Genomic DNA, 17,620 nt, shown 5'->3' on the forward strand with positions numbered 1-17,620 from the left:
GTTCTTGTATTTAGGAACAACAATAAGAAATCAAAATTGCATTCATGAAGAAATCAAGAGCAAATTACATTTTGGGAATGCTTGCTGCTATTCAGTTAATAATATTTTGTGTTCCTATCTGCTATATAAAAATGTATAGTTTGTAATACAGAAAACTACAATATTGACATTTGTTTTTATGAATGTGGGTCTTTATCTCTGACACTAGTGAAAGAACATGGAGTGTTTGAGAGTAGGGTTCCAAGGATGATAATTGGACATAAGAGGGAGGAAGTAATTGGATGATGGGGGGAAACTGCATTTTGAGGAGCTTCATAACGTGTGCTCCTTGCCATATATTTCAGTTATCAAATTGAGGAGAATAAGATGAGTGGGGCAGGCAGCATGCATGGGAGAGAAGAAACTTACAGAATTTTGAAAGGAAAACCTGACAGATGGAGATTTGTTTGGAAAACCTAGACGTGGTTTGAGGATAAAATTAATACATATCTTAAAGAAATAGAATGGAGAAGTGTGGACTGAATTAATTCTTCTCAGATCAGGATCAGTTGGCATGTTCTATTGGACACAATAATAAATATTTGGGGTCTACTGGGACTATCTGGGCTAGTTGAGCGACTATGAGATTCTCAGGTAGGACCGGTAGGACTGTCCTCGATGGAGTTACGTTCAGTTTTCTCAGAGGATGTGTGTTGCCGTTTGTGAAGAAACTGTTGGTTCCACGCTAGTCACTGAAGTCTTCATTTGAAATTTGGCGCTCGTACAAGTCCGACGTGTAACCTTCGGTTTTGGAATAGTTCGCCAGTGTTCAATGCTAAATTTAAAATAGTATATAATATACATATTAAGCTAAGCATTTATATATATATTGTACCTATAATATGAAATATATTATGACATTATTGCAGTAATGTTTTCATATTATATGAAAAACATTTTAACATTCACTTTATCCAGAAAGATGAAAGTAGTATTTCCGGTAAAACAGTAGAGGTAGGTGGAGTCGTTGATCTGGTAGTTGTTTTTTTTTCGGTTGTAATTTATATCGGCATTGTCTTGTCTATTTTAGTAGGTAAGTGAAGTATGTGTATTCGTAGTCGATATTTAAATCGGAAATTTATAGTTTTGTGGTCTTAAGTAGTGCTTTTTTATTAGCTGTTAATCGCCTTCGGTCTAGGAAGGGCCTCATCAAGCCTTGGCCATCAGTGGGCACAGACCACTGGAGCGCGATGAATGACATATTAGAAGGACCACTGAACATACAGTGGCCGATGTAGGAGAATGTAATTGTTTAATCTGTTGTTCATGTTGAGTGAAATCGTACCAATATTGCAGGCAGTAATGGCAGATACAGCTGCAGAAGGCATTGAAGATCTACATATTAATACACCAGAAGATGAGAATGATTCGAATTACAAACCACCACCAGAGAAAACAATCGAAGAAATTCTAGAAACAGATAAAGAAGATGAAAGTTTGCGAAAGTACAAAGAAAAACTACTTGGTGATGCCAAAACAGGAATAGTTGTTGTTGGTAAGTAAAATTGATAAGAGTGAATGGTAGTGTTTTACGGTGAAATACGAGATGAAGTATTACGTCCATGACCATATTCTGATATAAGCCCAATTTTTTTTCATTTTATATGCAGAACCAAATGACCCCCGGAAAGTAATAGTGAAGAAACTGGCATTGTGTGTTCCGGAGAGACCGGACCTTGAGCTTGACCTGACAGGTGATATTTCTCAGCTGAAGAAACAGGTAAAGACAATAATTGTGAAGTCTGGCCTGTTTTGCATAAATATACAGAATTTCATGGCCGAATTTTTTATTACACACTTGTAGGTAAATGGGCAACTTATATGGATTTCATGAATGCTTGACATTTAAGATATTAACGAAGTCGGTACAAAGCTAGGCACTGTTGAAGAGGCACAAGGCTTGTGATATACTTAATTTTATATAAGTGAAATATTTCTAATAACTTCCACATTAGGTATTATGTTATGCATGCAATTAAGAAGCAGGTATTAGTTATGTAATGCTTACAAATTCATGAACAGAGCACAAGATGTGTGACAGAAAGGATCCTTCTGATGCTAATTGAAATTGTTCTTTGTCAGTAGATGGACATTTTATTTCTACTAAGATATTATTATACAATATCACACATAATGTGCCAATTTTTGGTGCACTGAGGTTACCAGTTGGTCTGTGCCTGGTGTTCACTTTATGATTCAGAAACCTCTGTAGTTATCAACTATAAATGTTATTAAATATACAGAGTGATTAAGAAATGTTGTGTGAGATATATACTATGCCACACATTCACAATATCAAGATGAAAAAAGTTGCTATGAGTGTAGGTCTACAGTTTATATCTGAATGAGTTATGTGTAGATGTATTTAGTGGTAACTTCACAGAAGTAATGATAGTAATTAGAGCAGTTAAGCAGGTGGTCAAAGAGAACACATTCTTCAGAGATGTATGGTGCTGCTTGTTGGTTTGGTGACTTCTGAACTGTTTCAAACGCTACAGGCATTGCTTGAATACCTACAGAACAGTCTTCTGTTGTTGTTCCTTGGTGTATACTTCTTGACCTTGGTAAGCTCTATTTTTTACATGTCCTCATAGAAAGAAATCATGTAGGTCACGTGATGTAGGTGACCATGCTTGTTGTTAACCATGTCCTGTCAGCCATTAATGAAAGAGTATTCAGAGGGGCACAGCTGTCAGCAGAGAACTGTGCAGGAGCTTCATCATGAAACCACATTTCATGTATCAGACTTGTAGGTCAGGATTCTCCAGTTGCAGAAAATGCATAATGGGTTGCACCTGTAAGCCTGCATTGCATGTGAAAGGTGCCAGTAAATCATTCCGGCCCACCCATTTATGGAAAACGAGCTGGTGATTTGCTGCTTAGCATGCATAAGGATTATTCTCTGTCCATGAGTCACTCTTATGGTACTTCTTTTGGCTTATTTTTGACTTCACCCATCGTCCGGTATATAAAAGACAAAAAACCACGACATTTCGGAGACTGGATCTGTCTCCGTCTTCAGGTGGACCAGTGATTGAGACTAGCTCTTTCTAAGGGGCCCAACTGAGTAGGTTAAACCTTCCCTATCCACCTGAAGACGGAGACAGATCCAGTCTCCGAAACGTCGTGGTTTTTTGTCTTTTATATACCGGACGATGGGTGAAGTCCAAAATAAGCCAAAAGAAGTACAGTATACACCATCGTCAGAATCCTTTTGAGTCTAACTCTTATGGTAGTTAAACGTTTTGCCTCATTGGTTTGCTGTTGAAGAAGCTAGTGATAATATGCCAGCTTAATTGGATTATCATGCTGTTCTAAATGTAAGTACATGCTGGAGGTGACAGGTGAAAATTGTTACAGTGAAGCTCTCTCCATAAGATATAGATGATGAAATGTTCATCTGTTAAACCACATTGTACACACTTTCTTTCAGACAGTGATCTGCAACATTTAAAATCTGTTCCTCTGAACCTACGCTTCCATTCTGAGGACGTCTGTAATTAGCAGTCTTCTGCTCTTTCTTCTGTCACTTCAGAGAAGCATTTTATAATTTTGTTGTTTGCTTCTACATAATGTTTCGCAGTTGCATGAGCATTTCTTCATACTTCACCATAGGTCAGCTGCCTGTGGTACTGTGTCTAGATGGCAGTGTACCATCTCAAAACACTAATCAGAGCCTTGTACGAACCCTGCCAAGCCAATTTCCTTCAGATTTTGAGTTTTTTTAACTTAATGAGATTATGGTCTATTGAAATATGCCCACCTGTTATCCTACACAAGTTTTGCTCTACCTAAGCTTACCCTTGCCTATGGTAGATGGTGTTATAAGATTGATTGGCTCTATTATCAGAGGAAGAATGTCGTGTGCTTGTCACCATGTATTCTGCAGGTTAGCCTAAGTTTCATGTACCCATGATTCAGTTGTGTTGTTATTTCTGTTTGCCATAGCGTTGCAGTGTTTAGTCTTTTTAAATTGATTGTTTAAGGAATAGAGACTATGCTGGCCCAATGGACCCATGATTCAGTTGTGTTGTTATTTCTGTTTGCCATAGCGTTGCAGTGTTTAGTCTTTTTAAATTGATTTTTTAAGGAATAGAGACTATGCTGGCCCAGAAATATTTATTGTTACAGCCTTGAAGCAGTGTTAGTTTTGTTTGGATTACTGCTTTGGATCTGGTAATGCTATGTACATATTTGTGTCCCACATAGTTGTACTTTGTGTTAGCCATGGTATAGCCCCCCCCCCCCCCCCCACCCTTGAGCACACAGTAGCATAGTTAGTTGAGGCACTATGGTGCAAGCCAGAAGGTCATGGGTTCAATTCCAGATGAGGTCATTGAATTTTACAGTTGACCTAAGCCTTCCAGTCCCTGGGGTCGACTCAGCCCCTAACAGAAATGAATACTAGATATCTTCCTGGGTGTAAAGGGTGACCAGCGCATAAGGTTTGGTAGCCTCACCACCATCTGTGAGCCGATTGTCTAGAAAATTAGGACCCTCGACGTCCCATAATGGTATTGCTCTCCACAGCCTGTTACATGGATAGCTTTACCCTTTACCTTTACCACTGTACAGCCCTTCTGTTTCAAGCATACCAACAATAATGTGAAGTTGGAGGTTTTTTACAATGTTGGCTATGAAATGACAGCCAAACTCAAATGATATGTCATCCATGGACACTACTCTTCACACCAAGAATAGTTTCAATTTAGACTAACCTTCAGAATATGATAAAATGCAGAGTAATGCAGAGTGTGGGGTGTGATTATAGGTCCCAGAATTTGAAGATACTTTGTTTGGATGAGGTTAGGTTGCTGCTTTGGTTAGCGTTCTAGTACAGTACACTGCCCTCTACAATTAGGTACTTGGCAACCCCACTAGTGTATTGCAGTCGTTGCTCCTGGCATTACAGGTGTGCTGTAATTTTTTTTATGTTGTGTTTTGAATAGCACTATCTTCTGGGATATAACACTGTTTAATCTGTTGAAAGTATCTTGGTCAGCTTATTCTGGGACCCTGAAGATGGAGGCAATATATTCCTCCAAAATGTCGGTCGAGTTTCAACAGACCACATGGCATTGTATGAGAACTCTTCATGATCACTGCTGTGAGAACTTCATATCCTACATCTTTCGTCCTGTTCTCCGCTATAGAAACACCAGAGTAATGCAAGTCACAGGCATTGTTCATTATGTACCACTTTACTGAATCTCAAGATCCAGTGTTGCCCATGGAAATATTCTGGAGAAAGAGTTTTGCATGCAATGGGTAGCATATCTTACGTGTGGGTAGTGACATGGTTAATTTTGCATATTTCCTGCTGCCTGATGCAACATTTCTCAGCTTTTTCTTTGTTGAATTACTGAAATTCAGTTCATTATCTTGCCAAGTCATGTATCATTCTATTGTTATATGCAGGTCTTTCAGCTGCTCAGTTCTCTGCACTCTGTGTGATTCAAGGTGTGTTCATTGCGTTCATAAGAGTTTGCCACTGGTCCGTATCTTGAACCAGAGTAACCCAGTCCATACCCACACGACCTGTGTTCTGTTTGTGCAGGTATTTGTCATCAAGGAAGGTGTGTCATACCGCATCAGAATCGACTTCATTGTGCAAAGGGAAATCGTACACGGGCTGAAATATGTTCAAAAAACATACAGGATGGGCATGCCAGGTAAGAAGATTCCATCAGCTTTTTCCCGTAAAACTGGCAGCTGTATTCAGCAGATGTCTGATTTTGTTGTTTGGTGCCAATGAAAGGGTCTGGCTGTTAGGATTTCAATTTGAAATAGAATGGAACTCTTACACTAAATTTTTCAGAGATGGATTTGATTTAGTTTCACTGTATTGGAACCCATCTCAGTGTAGTGGAGTGCCTTGCACTTATGGCTGAGCTCAGAGACTAAGTATTTTGATCTGATTGTGGTTTTCTTCAGTCCCTGCAGGCAAATCATAAAATATTATATTCAGCATGTTATAGTTGCATTATTCCATATCCTTTCAAGTTCACCATTCATACTCACAGTGATATTCAATGGTATATAACCTATGTTGTTGAAAAAACATTGTTAAGAATATAACGATAAAGCAGTAGTGTTGGCCCATACAGTGAAACAGGATGTTATTTCTGAAGCTTTACATTCTGGGACCATCAAAATATTGAAGAATAGTAAATTGTTCTCACATGTTTGTATTAGTCATCTTTTTCCTCTTGTAGCACTTTTTTCTGTGTCCCCCATCTCTTCTTTTTTCTTCCCACAGCATTTCCTTTTAAATTTATTGCGACATTTTTTCCTCTCTTCATGTTTTGAGTATTGGCTAATCCATCTTATTTTGGGTCTTTCCATGAGTGTCATTTAAATTTTAATTCTCAGGCCGTTCTTGGTATCCTTGGTCAATTCATTCTTTTTATATGGCCAATCCATTGTAATTGTTTCTCTTCTGACTCTATTAACAAAGTTTTACTTCTCTAGAAGTGGCAGCCCCAGTTCTAGCCATGCTTGATTTTCCCTCAGTATTTCTCAGAAATTTAATATCAGTTACTTGGATTTTGCCTTTTGTTTCTCTCTGTAAGGGTCCATGATTTGGCATTGTACCTTAGTATCAGTATAAAATATGCTTTATAGGTTCTTGTTCCTTATATTGATGTGGGATCTCTCTGTTCCATAATATTTTGCAACTGTTCTTTGGTTCTACCAGCTCCGGTAGAGAAATTTGACTCCTCTCAGGCCGTGTTGACTGGCCACGACTTGGGTGATTAGTGGGGCATTAGGCTCAAGAAAGTCACACTCAACACAAATTAACTGTTTTAAGTTTTTATTCGGTCAGCACTATATAAATGGTAACTGCACCATAATGACACACTTCACAGATTAGTGGACGTAGCTTCCTTACTGTTTACTAAGACACACACATTAATAGTCAGCACAGGGTGTATTTATGGGGATCAGAACACGCGTCCCTCCGGTGAATGTAAATTTCAGAGGCCCTTCGTCAAGCAAGCTCTGAAGTGTAAATATTTGTCCTGGTTACCCAAAATTCGGGCAAAGGACCTTCCACTTCAGATTATGATTGGCTGGACCAGGCAGGCTGGGAGGTTGCTTATCTTTCTCCTCCAATTAAAAAAGCGAATATCCACTGTATAGAGTTTAGGGGTGAACTTTGCCACCTGCTGCGTGGCTGTCAGACTCGGATTTTGGGGTAGCAGAAAACGACGCTGCTAAAATTATGACTTTCCCTGTCAAGTTTAGAATTTCTAAAGAACTTGGCCTTGTGTTACGCATTAAATTGACTGATTTACAGATGGCCAGCTGGCTCCAAGCTTGACCCAAGCCACTTGCTGCGTGTCTCAGGGGGAAATTCTCAAATTGTGCGGCGAAAGTGAGGAATTTCACAGAACCCTAACCATACACAAAACATCAATTGGCCATACCATAAGCTGGACACTTACAATTTCTTTTATGATTTGATAAAATTTAGAACTGTTTTTGTGTCCTATGTTGATCTCTCTGCCAGTTTTCCCTTGTGAATTCATTTTACTTCCCAAATACATTTTTCTGTGTCTGTAACCATTGTGCATACAATTGCAACATGAAAACTGAACAGCACAGAACTTCTTTATTGAAAAAGTTTTTATGTTTTACTGCATTTGTAGTTTGTAGTTACGGTTGAAACTGTAGTTGTATCATGAAGTGGTAGATTTGATTTGTTTCATCCAGGTCCGTCACACTAACGATATTATAAAAGGTTAATCGTTAGTCGCACTGGACAGAATTAATTAACCTTTTATAATGAAGTGATAGATTTCATAATGTGGTCACTAGAAGTGTTTTTCATACTCGTTTTTAAAGTGAATGTCAGCTTCTTGCTTTATGACTTTAAGCCAGATTAAGGCTTTATTGTGGCTTGTTTTGTTTTATGCAATCATGGGCATTCAGGCACAGTCGGTGAGTATGAACCTACCATTTTGACAGTGGCATCTTTAGATAAAGGTGATGCGTTATGGTGCAGAGACATGATTGTGCTGTACTTCTTAGTTCACCCATCAACCTACTGCAGGCTGTGTGTCAATTTTTTTTTTTTTGCATCATACCAAAGGCAGGTTAGCTCAGTCAATATAGCAGGAAAACAGTGGGCTGGACAGCCAGAGAGTCAGGGTTTGATTCCCAGCAGAGGAAAGAGATTTTTCTCTTCTCCATCGCATCCACATTGATCCTGCAGCACAGCCGTGTGTGCATTCGGTACTGGGGGCTGTTTCTTGGGGAGTAAATGACAGGAACGTAAATCTGATGCTCACCTTGACCTGGTGTAAAGGTTAAAATTTGTGGAGCTACACCTACCTAGTGGAAACCACTACTGTAGTGTGTATAAAAATATGACAGGTCTATTCCTGCTGTGATCCTAATAGAGAGCTTTCGAAGGGATTATGAAATTTACTCTGTACCCTTGTGAATATGTGTGGTAGCCACGGCATTAAAACAATATGCAAGTATTGTGGTAGTTTTGGGGTGTAATTTGAATCCTTATTCCCAAGTGTCGAAGGGATTATGAAATTTACTCTGTACCCTTGTGAATATGTGTGGTAGCCACGGCATTAAAACAATATGCAAGTATTGTGGTAGTTTTGGGGTGTAATTTGAATCCTTATTCCCAAGTGTGTGTGTGTGTGTGTGTGTGTGTGTGTGTGTGTGCGTGTGCGTGTGCGTGTGCGCGCCCGCGCATAATCTTGTGTAAATGTGTTTTTCCTCACATCACCTTTCCTGCCAGTGTATGACTGTGGCACGCCTGGCCTTGCCTTGTTTCCTATATCTTATCATACATTTGGTAGTGACGTCACTTTCCAGTGTTTAGTCATACTCAGTTTGTGATAAGCCCAGCCCAAATGCAGTTAAGTCTGTACTGTTACCTTATTTATGAATTAACTTGAAGTATATGTATAATCCTGTTACATTCCACACTTCTATATGTATAATATAAACTCCGTCGTAAATGCAACACTTTATTGTAGTTCTTGTCCCCCTTCTTTCACACTACATGTTTCGGCTGCAACCGGCCATCATCAGGTATATTTCACTTCACGTAGCTGTCACATTGCACTCAATATTAACATTTAAACTCCAGATTTCCAGTTGTTCATTGCTCTGTCGTCAGTCGGCACCCGATATTCCAGAACTCCCCTTGTCGGTTTTGTCAATTAAGTTTAAAATCTTTATTAATATTGACTCATCAATTGGTTTAAAATTTTAAATTCTCAATTTAGCTTTAATATTTAAAGTCTTAATTTTAAATTTAAAATAAAAAATCACAGAGATACCTGTTCTATGCTTGTATGTGCTGCTTTCAGCACAGCTCGCGTGTTATTTTGTGCGGGCTGAAAGCAAGAGGTAGCCACTGCAGCACATATAAGCATAGAGCAGGTATCTCTGTGATGTTGATTTTAAATTTAAAATTAAAACATTAAATATTAAAGCTAAATTTAGGATTTAAAATTTTAAACCAATTGATGAGTCAATATTAATAAAGATTTTAAACATAATTGACAAAACTGACAAGGGGAGTTCTGGAATATCGGGTGCCGATTGATGACAGGCAATGAACAACTGGAAATCTAGAGTTTAAATGTTAATATTGAGTGCAATGTGACAGCTACGTGAAGTGAAATACACCTGATGATGACCGGTTGCGGCTGTAACATGTAGTGTGAAAGAAAGGGGACAAGAACTACAGTAAAGTGTTGCATTTACGATGAAGTTTATATTATACATATAGAAGTGTTGAATGTAACAGGTTGCTTAAATATAATATAGTAACTTGAAGTACTTTTAAAATGTATGTCCTAACTAAAGGAATACGTAAAAGGCCTCCCACTGTGTTCATTGTCATACTTAACGTCATAGTAAGGCCATGCCATAGCTCAAGTGGTTAGTTGCTGGCTTCCCATCGTGGCAGCCCAGGTTCGATCCCAGGTCTGGTCAAGTTGGATTTGTGGCGGACAAAGTGGCGCTGGGGCAGGTTTTCTCCGAGTACTTCGGTTTCCCCTGACAGTCTTCATTCCACCATTTGCTCCACAATCACCCTCGCCTATCATCTGGGGCTGGTACAGTAGGCCAGAAATGGCCACAGTACAAGGGACTTAATCCCACCCCACTAGCACTAAAGAAATAAAAATATTAATGTCATAGTAGCCATTGTAATTGTGTTGTGAACAGTTGCTGTTGCACTGAAGTGCACAGACATGCAGGACTCCCATGCTTTGTCTTTAAATCTATATGAAGTACTATTTATTTTCTATGTGCTGGCCTTAATCCTCCTTTTGAGCTCCTTTATTGTCCATTAATCCTTTCATGGTAGCTTTGTAAGTACAGTGCATGGTCATGTGTCATTCTGATCTCTTTATATGTGTAGTGACAGTGGTCACTAGGTGTGCTGCGTGCTATAACATTAAAAACTCTTGCATTTTGCCCGCAGGGCGTATTTATATGTTCCGTATGATTATCACAATAAGCAACAATTATTTCCTTAACAGCATTAAGCGGTCAGTAGTTGTTGCACAAACACAAGTTACATTTGAGGTGGGAAGTGAGTTTTTATTAAGTATGATTTAGCTGATCTTAGGCAACAAATGATTGTCTGGTATGTGTCAGTATTTTTATGTCTATGTATATCAGTTAAAGGTCTCATTTCTGTCGATTCTTTTTTGGTCACCCCATGTCCATGCCTCACTGCAGTTATAAGCCTTAAATACAGTCCCAAAGCACACAAAATGGGATTCAGGAATTTACTGGTTTCTAGTGGACAAGATGTCACACATGGTGGGCAGTTACCCTCCCAAGATGGAGATTCAGTCATACACAACACCAGCAGAAGATGCTCCTGCAGGAATGATGGCACGTGGGAACTACACCGTGCAGTCATTGTTCACTGATGATGACAAACATGAACATCTCAAGTGGGAATGGAGCTTTGAGATCAAAAAGGACTGGAAGGACTGAGCATGTGGTGTCGGCCATTTACTCGCATGCAAGTCGACGTACACAGATGGGATCAGACGGTATCGATTCATTTATGTGTAACTGATAATTTCTTCTTCTCCTTTTGTAGAATTTACACATGATTGCACAGTCTGTAGTTTCAATTTGTATTCTAATTACAGATCATTTACTTTGTAAAATTTGTGAATAATTTCATTAGATTGTCACAGGAGGATCCATTAGTTTGGGGAGGAGTTTATGTGTTAGGGTCAGATCTGTGTTCCCAAGCCGAGTAGGCAGATTATAAGTCAAAGATTTGGTGTTTCATCCCTTCACTATTTAAGGTTGATGTGAAAGAAGAAACTTTGAAAGATTCATGTTATGTCTTTCTTGTTTCCATATTTTGTCTGTTGTGTCCTGTGAAATTCTGGTGCCAGTAACTTGCCAGGCTGACACACGTAAGTGCAAAGCCTTGCATATGAGTAAATGTAACACAACATTTTTACATAATTTAATTTCTAAATCTTGGCTATGTCACTATGTTCCAAGATGAAAGAAAGAAAAGAAAGGCGAAAATCTTAAGTTACATCATTCAGGAATTGAAAAAAATTAGCTGTAGCTTAGGATAGATACCCAAGTGCAATTTGATTATTCATGTAAGAATTCCAAAGAACAGAGATCCAAGTTTCAATCAGGAACTGTCAGGTCATGCAGGGATGCTCTGGCTGTGTTGCGCATCGGAATTGTTCTGAGAGACTGTGCTACAGAACTCTTATTTTAAGTAGTCTTAAAACGATATTGATAGGCATTTAATCTGTGGTCATCTGAGCTGGACTAGTCAAAAGTGGATGCATATTTACTTGAGGTAATTTTCATGTTGGTAATATTGTGTAGCTTGGTGTTCAGTGCTCTGAAGTAACATACACTTATGCTGTAAATCATCATTTATTGTAATCGTGTGAGCTGTCTCACACGCTTCAGAAATTTTTGGTTTCATTTGTTTTTAATCACTTGAAAGATGTCACTGTTACTATTTCCACGTTATGTGGAAATAGTAAGAGTAACACCTAGTAACATTTCCACGTTATGTGGAAATGTGCAGAATTCCACAGTCACTCAAATTCAAATTTGGAATGCCAGGAGTATATCTCTGGCAAGCACAGGGGCATAAATATCTGTACATGTTATAAAATATGTTGTATTTTCTTTGGCATGAATAGTTGTCCTGATAATAGTACGCAGTGCATTTATGGTATTCTGTAGAATAATTATGTCTGGGACTCTTCTACATACAGATATGTAAAGACAAAAGATTTAATGTTAACAGAAGCATATATTTCAGATTATAGTACCCACATTTTCAAAACTATCTTATGAATGCTGCATTCTGTATTTGTCTTCCATGTTCATTAATTGAACACAAATATATGGTTGCAAAGCCAGTGAACATTTCAGGTCTAATATAGATTTAAATTATTTTACCTGTAGTTTGTTAAAGGTACATAGTAATAGTCTTTGTCTTTTCACAGCTTTTTATCATCATACCACTCTCATACAGCGTGATGCATGAAATGGTCCAGAATTTGATCTCTTAATGAAATCTTTATTTCCATTACAATACTATAAACTAACACACAAAAGGAAAGACCATTTTAAGGCGATTTATCCTCTGCTTATCAAGTGTTCAGTATGACCACCATTACGTCTAGCAACTTCTTCAACATGAGCTGTGATGTTGTTTATTACTGAGTGGCACATATCCTCAATTATCTCATTGCAAGCCTCAGTGCTTAGTGGTCTCAGTTCCATTATTGTTTGTGGCTTTTTCAGAAAAATCTATACCTTAAGGAATTCCCCAAAAAAGTGGTCACATGGATTTAAATGAGGACCATTTGGGGGCCAGTTTTGTGTGCATGCCAAACGATCAGGAAATTGGTTTGAGATGAGACATGAATTGAAAGTGCTAAGCAGAAAGTCCAAAACAACATTTGTTGTGTGCAGTCTGGTTCCACCCTGCATGTACCACTGAGTTTGTAATGGCAAACCTGTAGCAAGAAGGTGAGGCACAAAAGTATTGCGCATCGTGCTTAAATAGCGCTGTTCTCTATATCTTGAAAGCAGATTGGTCCTAGCAGTCCATGATTTCAGATGGCGACCCACACTGTAATTCTTAGTGCATGATGCATGAATCACACGTGGATTCACTGGCGCCCAAAATCGCACATTTTGTGTATTAACCTCACCATCAGAGTGGATGTGTGCCTTGTCAGAAAACCGAACATTGTTCAACAATACCTCATTATTATTAGCCCCTTCAGCAAATGGCACTCTTTGATGTTTGTTTTGAACTGTAAGTTTAGGCAACACACACAGGATAAATCTCCATGCTTTGGTCTTTATTTTTGTATGTTAGTTTCCAGCATTGTAATTGAAATAACGATTTTAATAATAGATCAAACACTGAATCATTTCATGCACCACTCTGTATGTCACTTCTGCCTGTCTGATTCATCTAGCTTCTTGAATTCATTTAGCGATTATAAAATGTTCATAAGAGCTGGATGATTAGCCTTAGGCAGAGACTCTGTTTGGTCCCTGATCCATGGTCTGTTTGGCTTGGTGACCCTGCCACTGTAGCTCTCAGGGTTATTCAGACACAAGCCTCCACTAGATGGTGTGTCATATAAAGAAATGTTTGAATGATAAGGTCAGCTGTGCATATTGGCAGAGAGAGTATTTATGTTTTGTGAGTTGGGCAAAGAATGCCTAAGATGAAAAACAGAAGTGATTCCAGGCAAAATGTTGCATTTTCACATGTGCATAGTGCACATTGCTGTGTGTTTAGCAAGAGGTAGGCTGCTTTCTTGCAGTAAATTGCTCAGAAGTTCCTAATCTTATCCCAGTACTTAATCTTTTGTTCTAGACATTGCATTTTAACTTTATGCTGTAAGGAAACAACCCAGATACATTGCATTGAACAGACAAGTTTCAAATTGAAGCTTACAGTATTACCAATATAGACAACAAAAGTCTCACTCTCTCAAATAATCTGGGAAGCTGTTGGTAGTACTTTTTATTAACATGCATTTTCTATTAAATAGTGCACAAAGTTTGCTGTACCATTCCAAAGTCTTGAGTATGACACTTTTAAGAATTTTGTCAGTAAACTGGTATCAGTCCATGTTGTCATAACCTTTGGCTGTTCAGTGGCATTTCTGTCAGCAGTCTCTTAATTTCCCTCAAAACCATGGTGCTTGTGATTTGACAGTACTGTATATTATTAGTTGTCATATTAAATCAATATAACAGAGTAGTGTCACACCTGGTGATAAAAAGAATCAATTGGAGCTTCACTATTTTGCATGACCCTTTCTTATACATATGTATGTGTTACTCTAGACTAGGATACCTAATTTGTATTGGATTTACTGATGTTGATTAATACCCCCTGCCTTTTGGAACTGTATTTTTACTTTTAATTCAACAGAGATATAAGTATGATTAATTTAGGTTTGTATACAGGGCTGTACCAAAAAAGATGTTTCAGAATAAAGTGCATATATTTTCTGATATGCTTAATGTAGAAGAATTATTTTGATGTTAGCACAGAAGACATGGGAAATTAAACTGCCAATGGAAAACATATGCAGTGTTTGAACCAGCATCGTGCAAAACCATTGCAGTGGATACAGCGAACTGACAGCTGCTGTGTTTAGAGAGAGATTGCAGTGTTTCTAATGATGATGACGTTCTTTCTGAGCTGGGGTTGTTTCTGTCCACGTTGTCTTCCAAAACCACCATAAAAAGTAATGACAGGGATTGGGTTGGGAGAATATGGTGGCTAAGAACATCTGTAGCCAAAATATCAGGAAACGATTCGAGGTAACATGATTGCCAAACTGCTCATGCAAGGCATCCAAAGTTGCATCTGCTATGTGGTTAAGCCCAGTCTTGTTGGAAGAACATTTCTTTGTTGTGTATGAACTGTGCTTCTAGTACAATAAAGTGCTTTCTTCGTCAACACACACTTCTGTAGTCCGTTCACCATCATGTTGAACATCGATTCAGAAAGCTGTCATCTTCCAAGCTTGTGGTGCAGATTATCAGCAGAATTATTTATCTTCATTAGATATTTCAGTTAATAAAGTAAAAACTGTTTTTGCGCTTTTTTCTCAGCTTGAAATTTGATGTAAATTGCAGGAAATGTAAAATCATTATCTTAGTGGTTATCTTCACCTCCATTTCTCATTGTTGTCCTTGGAAAATAATGTAGGTAATTACTGAGGCATGTGTCATCATCTTCACAATGTACAATTCTTGTAAACTAAACATATACCATATCATGATGCAAGATAAAATTATGTGTGAAACACCATGGAATGCTTTGCACACAGTCTCTTCCAGTTCTTCAGACTTGGATTTCTTCACATATTTTTGGTTGCCCCAACACTTGCCATAGTTTTCTTCAATGACTTGACAATTTTTGACAGTTTTATTCACAGCTGATTCTGAAAATCCAAGTTGTTTCACAAAGGAAATACAAACCACATGTCAGCCCTGTAGCATATTGATTTTTTCTTCTAGAGAATGCCCCCCCCCCTTGCTGTCATCACGCCTTACCAACACAAATTCAAATAAAACAGCAAACTCAGCTGACACAAAACAAAAACAGTAAGCAATGTGAAGTTACAGTGATGCTTGCAAGATGGCAGTAAAGCTTATTAGAGCAGCCAGTGGTTAAAAAGAAAAGTCGACAAGTCACAAAAAGAAATTATGTAAAAGCCAGGAAATTGAAATCAAATGATATGCATTTTGCAGGAACTAAAGCCATTGGATGGACAATTTATGGGACCAAACAAAAATTATGTAAATTATGGGGAAAACATACATTGTGGCAGCATAAATGCAACGTTTCACTGTATGTGCAGTTTAAACAGAAGCATCTTTTTAGATTTACATTGACCATGTATAAGTGTAAGTGAGAAATCAGTTTTCTATTAATAATATACTGGAGGCTTTTTACATTACTTAAACTAAGGAATGAATGCCATATATATATATATAAATATAGTGTAACTAACTTATTGTGAAAAGAGTACTAATAATGCTGGCAAAGATTGGAAATTTTTGTGATGAATCTTTAAATTCAATGAAGAATTTTTGGTGCATATGTTTGATGACTTCTGTAACAGACAGTATGATGTGTTTTGTGACAGAGGATCATGGAGCTGCCTGTCATGTTAAGACATGGATACAGCTGAGTGTGAGAGAATGCAGTTTTGTGAGATTTTAGTACAATTAAAATGCCATTTATAAAGAGTTCATTGCCAACTTCATGTTTTCGATAAAGCCGTCTTCTAATACACTGCTTGTGCTGAAAGTTCTGTATGAAAATACCTGTCATTTAACTCTTTGACTGGCGCGAAGGGTATTTAAATCACACCCCTGTCCTGGCAGGCCATTTAAACCTTATGTCGCTAAAATCATGTAGTTACTTTTTCCTAAACAACTTCAACAAAAATTGGTTTTTAAAAACGAAATTTTCAGGAACTAATTAAAATACAATATATTATGCAATAAATGTCTTTCCATACCTCTTTATTAATTTTTCTTCGTGTGATAAACATTGAAACATGAAAGTTTGCAGAGAGCCACACCACAGCCTGCACACATGATACTTGTTTCTTTTCTAACCTTGTGCTTAGCACTCGCGCGACACTTTCTCAGGGCACCATTCTTCTTATTGTTACTGGGAGGAACATGGACCATTTTGTGAATTTTCAAGCCACCCTCTAGATGATTTACTGGCTCTTTCACTGGTGGCCTTTTCAAGGTCGAGGGCGGAGGCGTGACTTCACTCTAGTCTGATGCAATAAATTCGTCATCCACTTCATTCCTTGACTTTTCTCCCTCTCCATACTGTTTGTTTGGTTCAGTCATTTTTCTACACAGTCCAATATAAAATCTTTGAATCTGTAATTTCTCTTCTTGTATTTTTCGTTTGTTGTGTTCTTTTTGAATAGAATGAAACTATTCAACCGCAAAGACATGTTTTGTCCATACCATGGGTGTGAAATAGGGGCCTAGTGGACAAATATTCTTCAATTTCAGGGCGTTTGTCGATTCCTGTCATGAACACAATTCCTAAGTATGTCCAGATTTCATCTGATGTGACATAATTGTAATTGTGTTTTCGAGAGTGAGGAGCTAACTCATGTGTGTTGAAGTGCTGGTGAGCATAGCGATTGGTTTCAGTTGTGATGTGATTTACCAAGTCGTCATCCAGAAAAAAAAATTAATCCATGAAAAGGGATGCATTTTATGTGTTATATCAATTTTGATCCCGAAACTATTAGCAAATGAAAATATTGGGGGTACAAAGTCTCCGTACGTTCATGAGATGGGCGTGTCAGGCACCGCACTCGTGGTAGGTAAATGTTCATGATTACTGTCTTGTGGATCATTGTCTATCACTGTATTATTGTCACTATCAACTTCATCCAATTCAGGAATCATTATTTCATCGCCACTATCATCATCAGAACAAATCTCGTTCACCACATTTTCCAGCTGGTCTGTAGGAACACGAAGATACTTGCTGCAAGAAGCCATG

The 17,620-nt window shown here is 38.1% G+C and overlaps 1 protein-coding gene across 2 annotated transcripts; it reads left to right on the top strand.

Moving 5' to 3' along the window:
- Positions 1-980: 980 nt before the first annotated feature.
- LOC111875392 (rho GDP-dissociation inhibitor 1) lies at positions 981-16,338 on the top strand. 2 transcript variants are annotated; one of them, XM_023871614.2, is made up of 6 exons: positions 981-1,072; positions 1,336-1,534; positions 1,650-1,759; positions 5,597-5,711; positions 7,975-7,983; positions 10,829-16,338. In XM_023871614.2, the coding sequence occupies exons 2-6, from the start codon at positions 1,342-1,344 to the stop codon at positions 11,026-11,028; spliced, it is 627 nt and encodes a 208-aa protein (XP_023727382.1). In that variant the 5' UTR covers positions 981-1,072; positions 1,336-1,341; the 3' UTR covers positions 11,029-16,338. The 2 variants fall into 2 exon arrangements, with proteins under 2 accessions (XP_023727382.1, XP_023727383.1); XM_023871615.2 differs by lacking the exon at positions 7,975-7,983.
- Positions 16,339-17,620: the final 1,282 nt, after the last annotated feature.

This window comes from Cryptotermes secundus, unplaced genomic scaffold, assembly GCF_002891405.2.
Source record: "Cryptotermes secundus unplaced genomic scaffold, Csec_1.0 scaffold15, whole genome shotgun sequence".
NCBI classification, from domain to species: Eukaryota; Metazoa; Arthropoda; class Insecta; order Blattodea; family Kalotermitidae; genus Cryptotermes; species Cryptotermes secundus.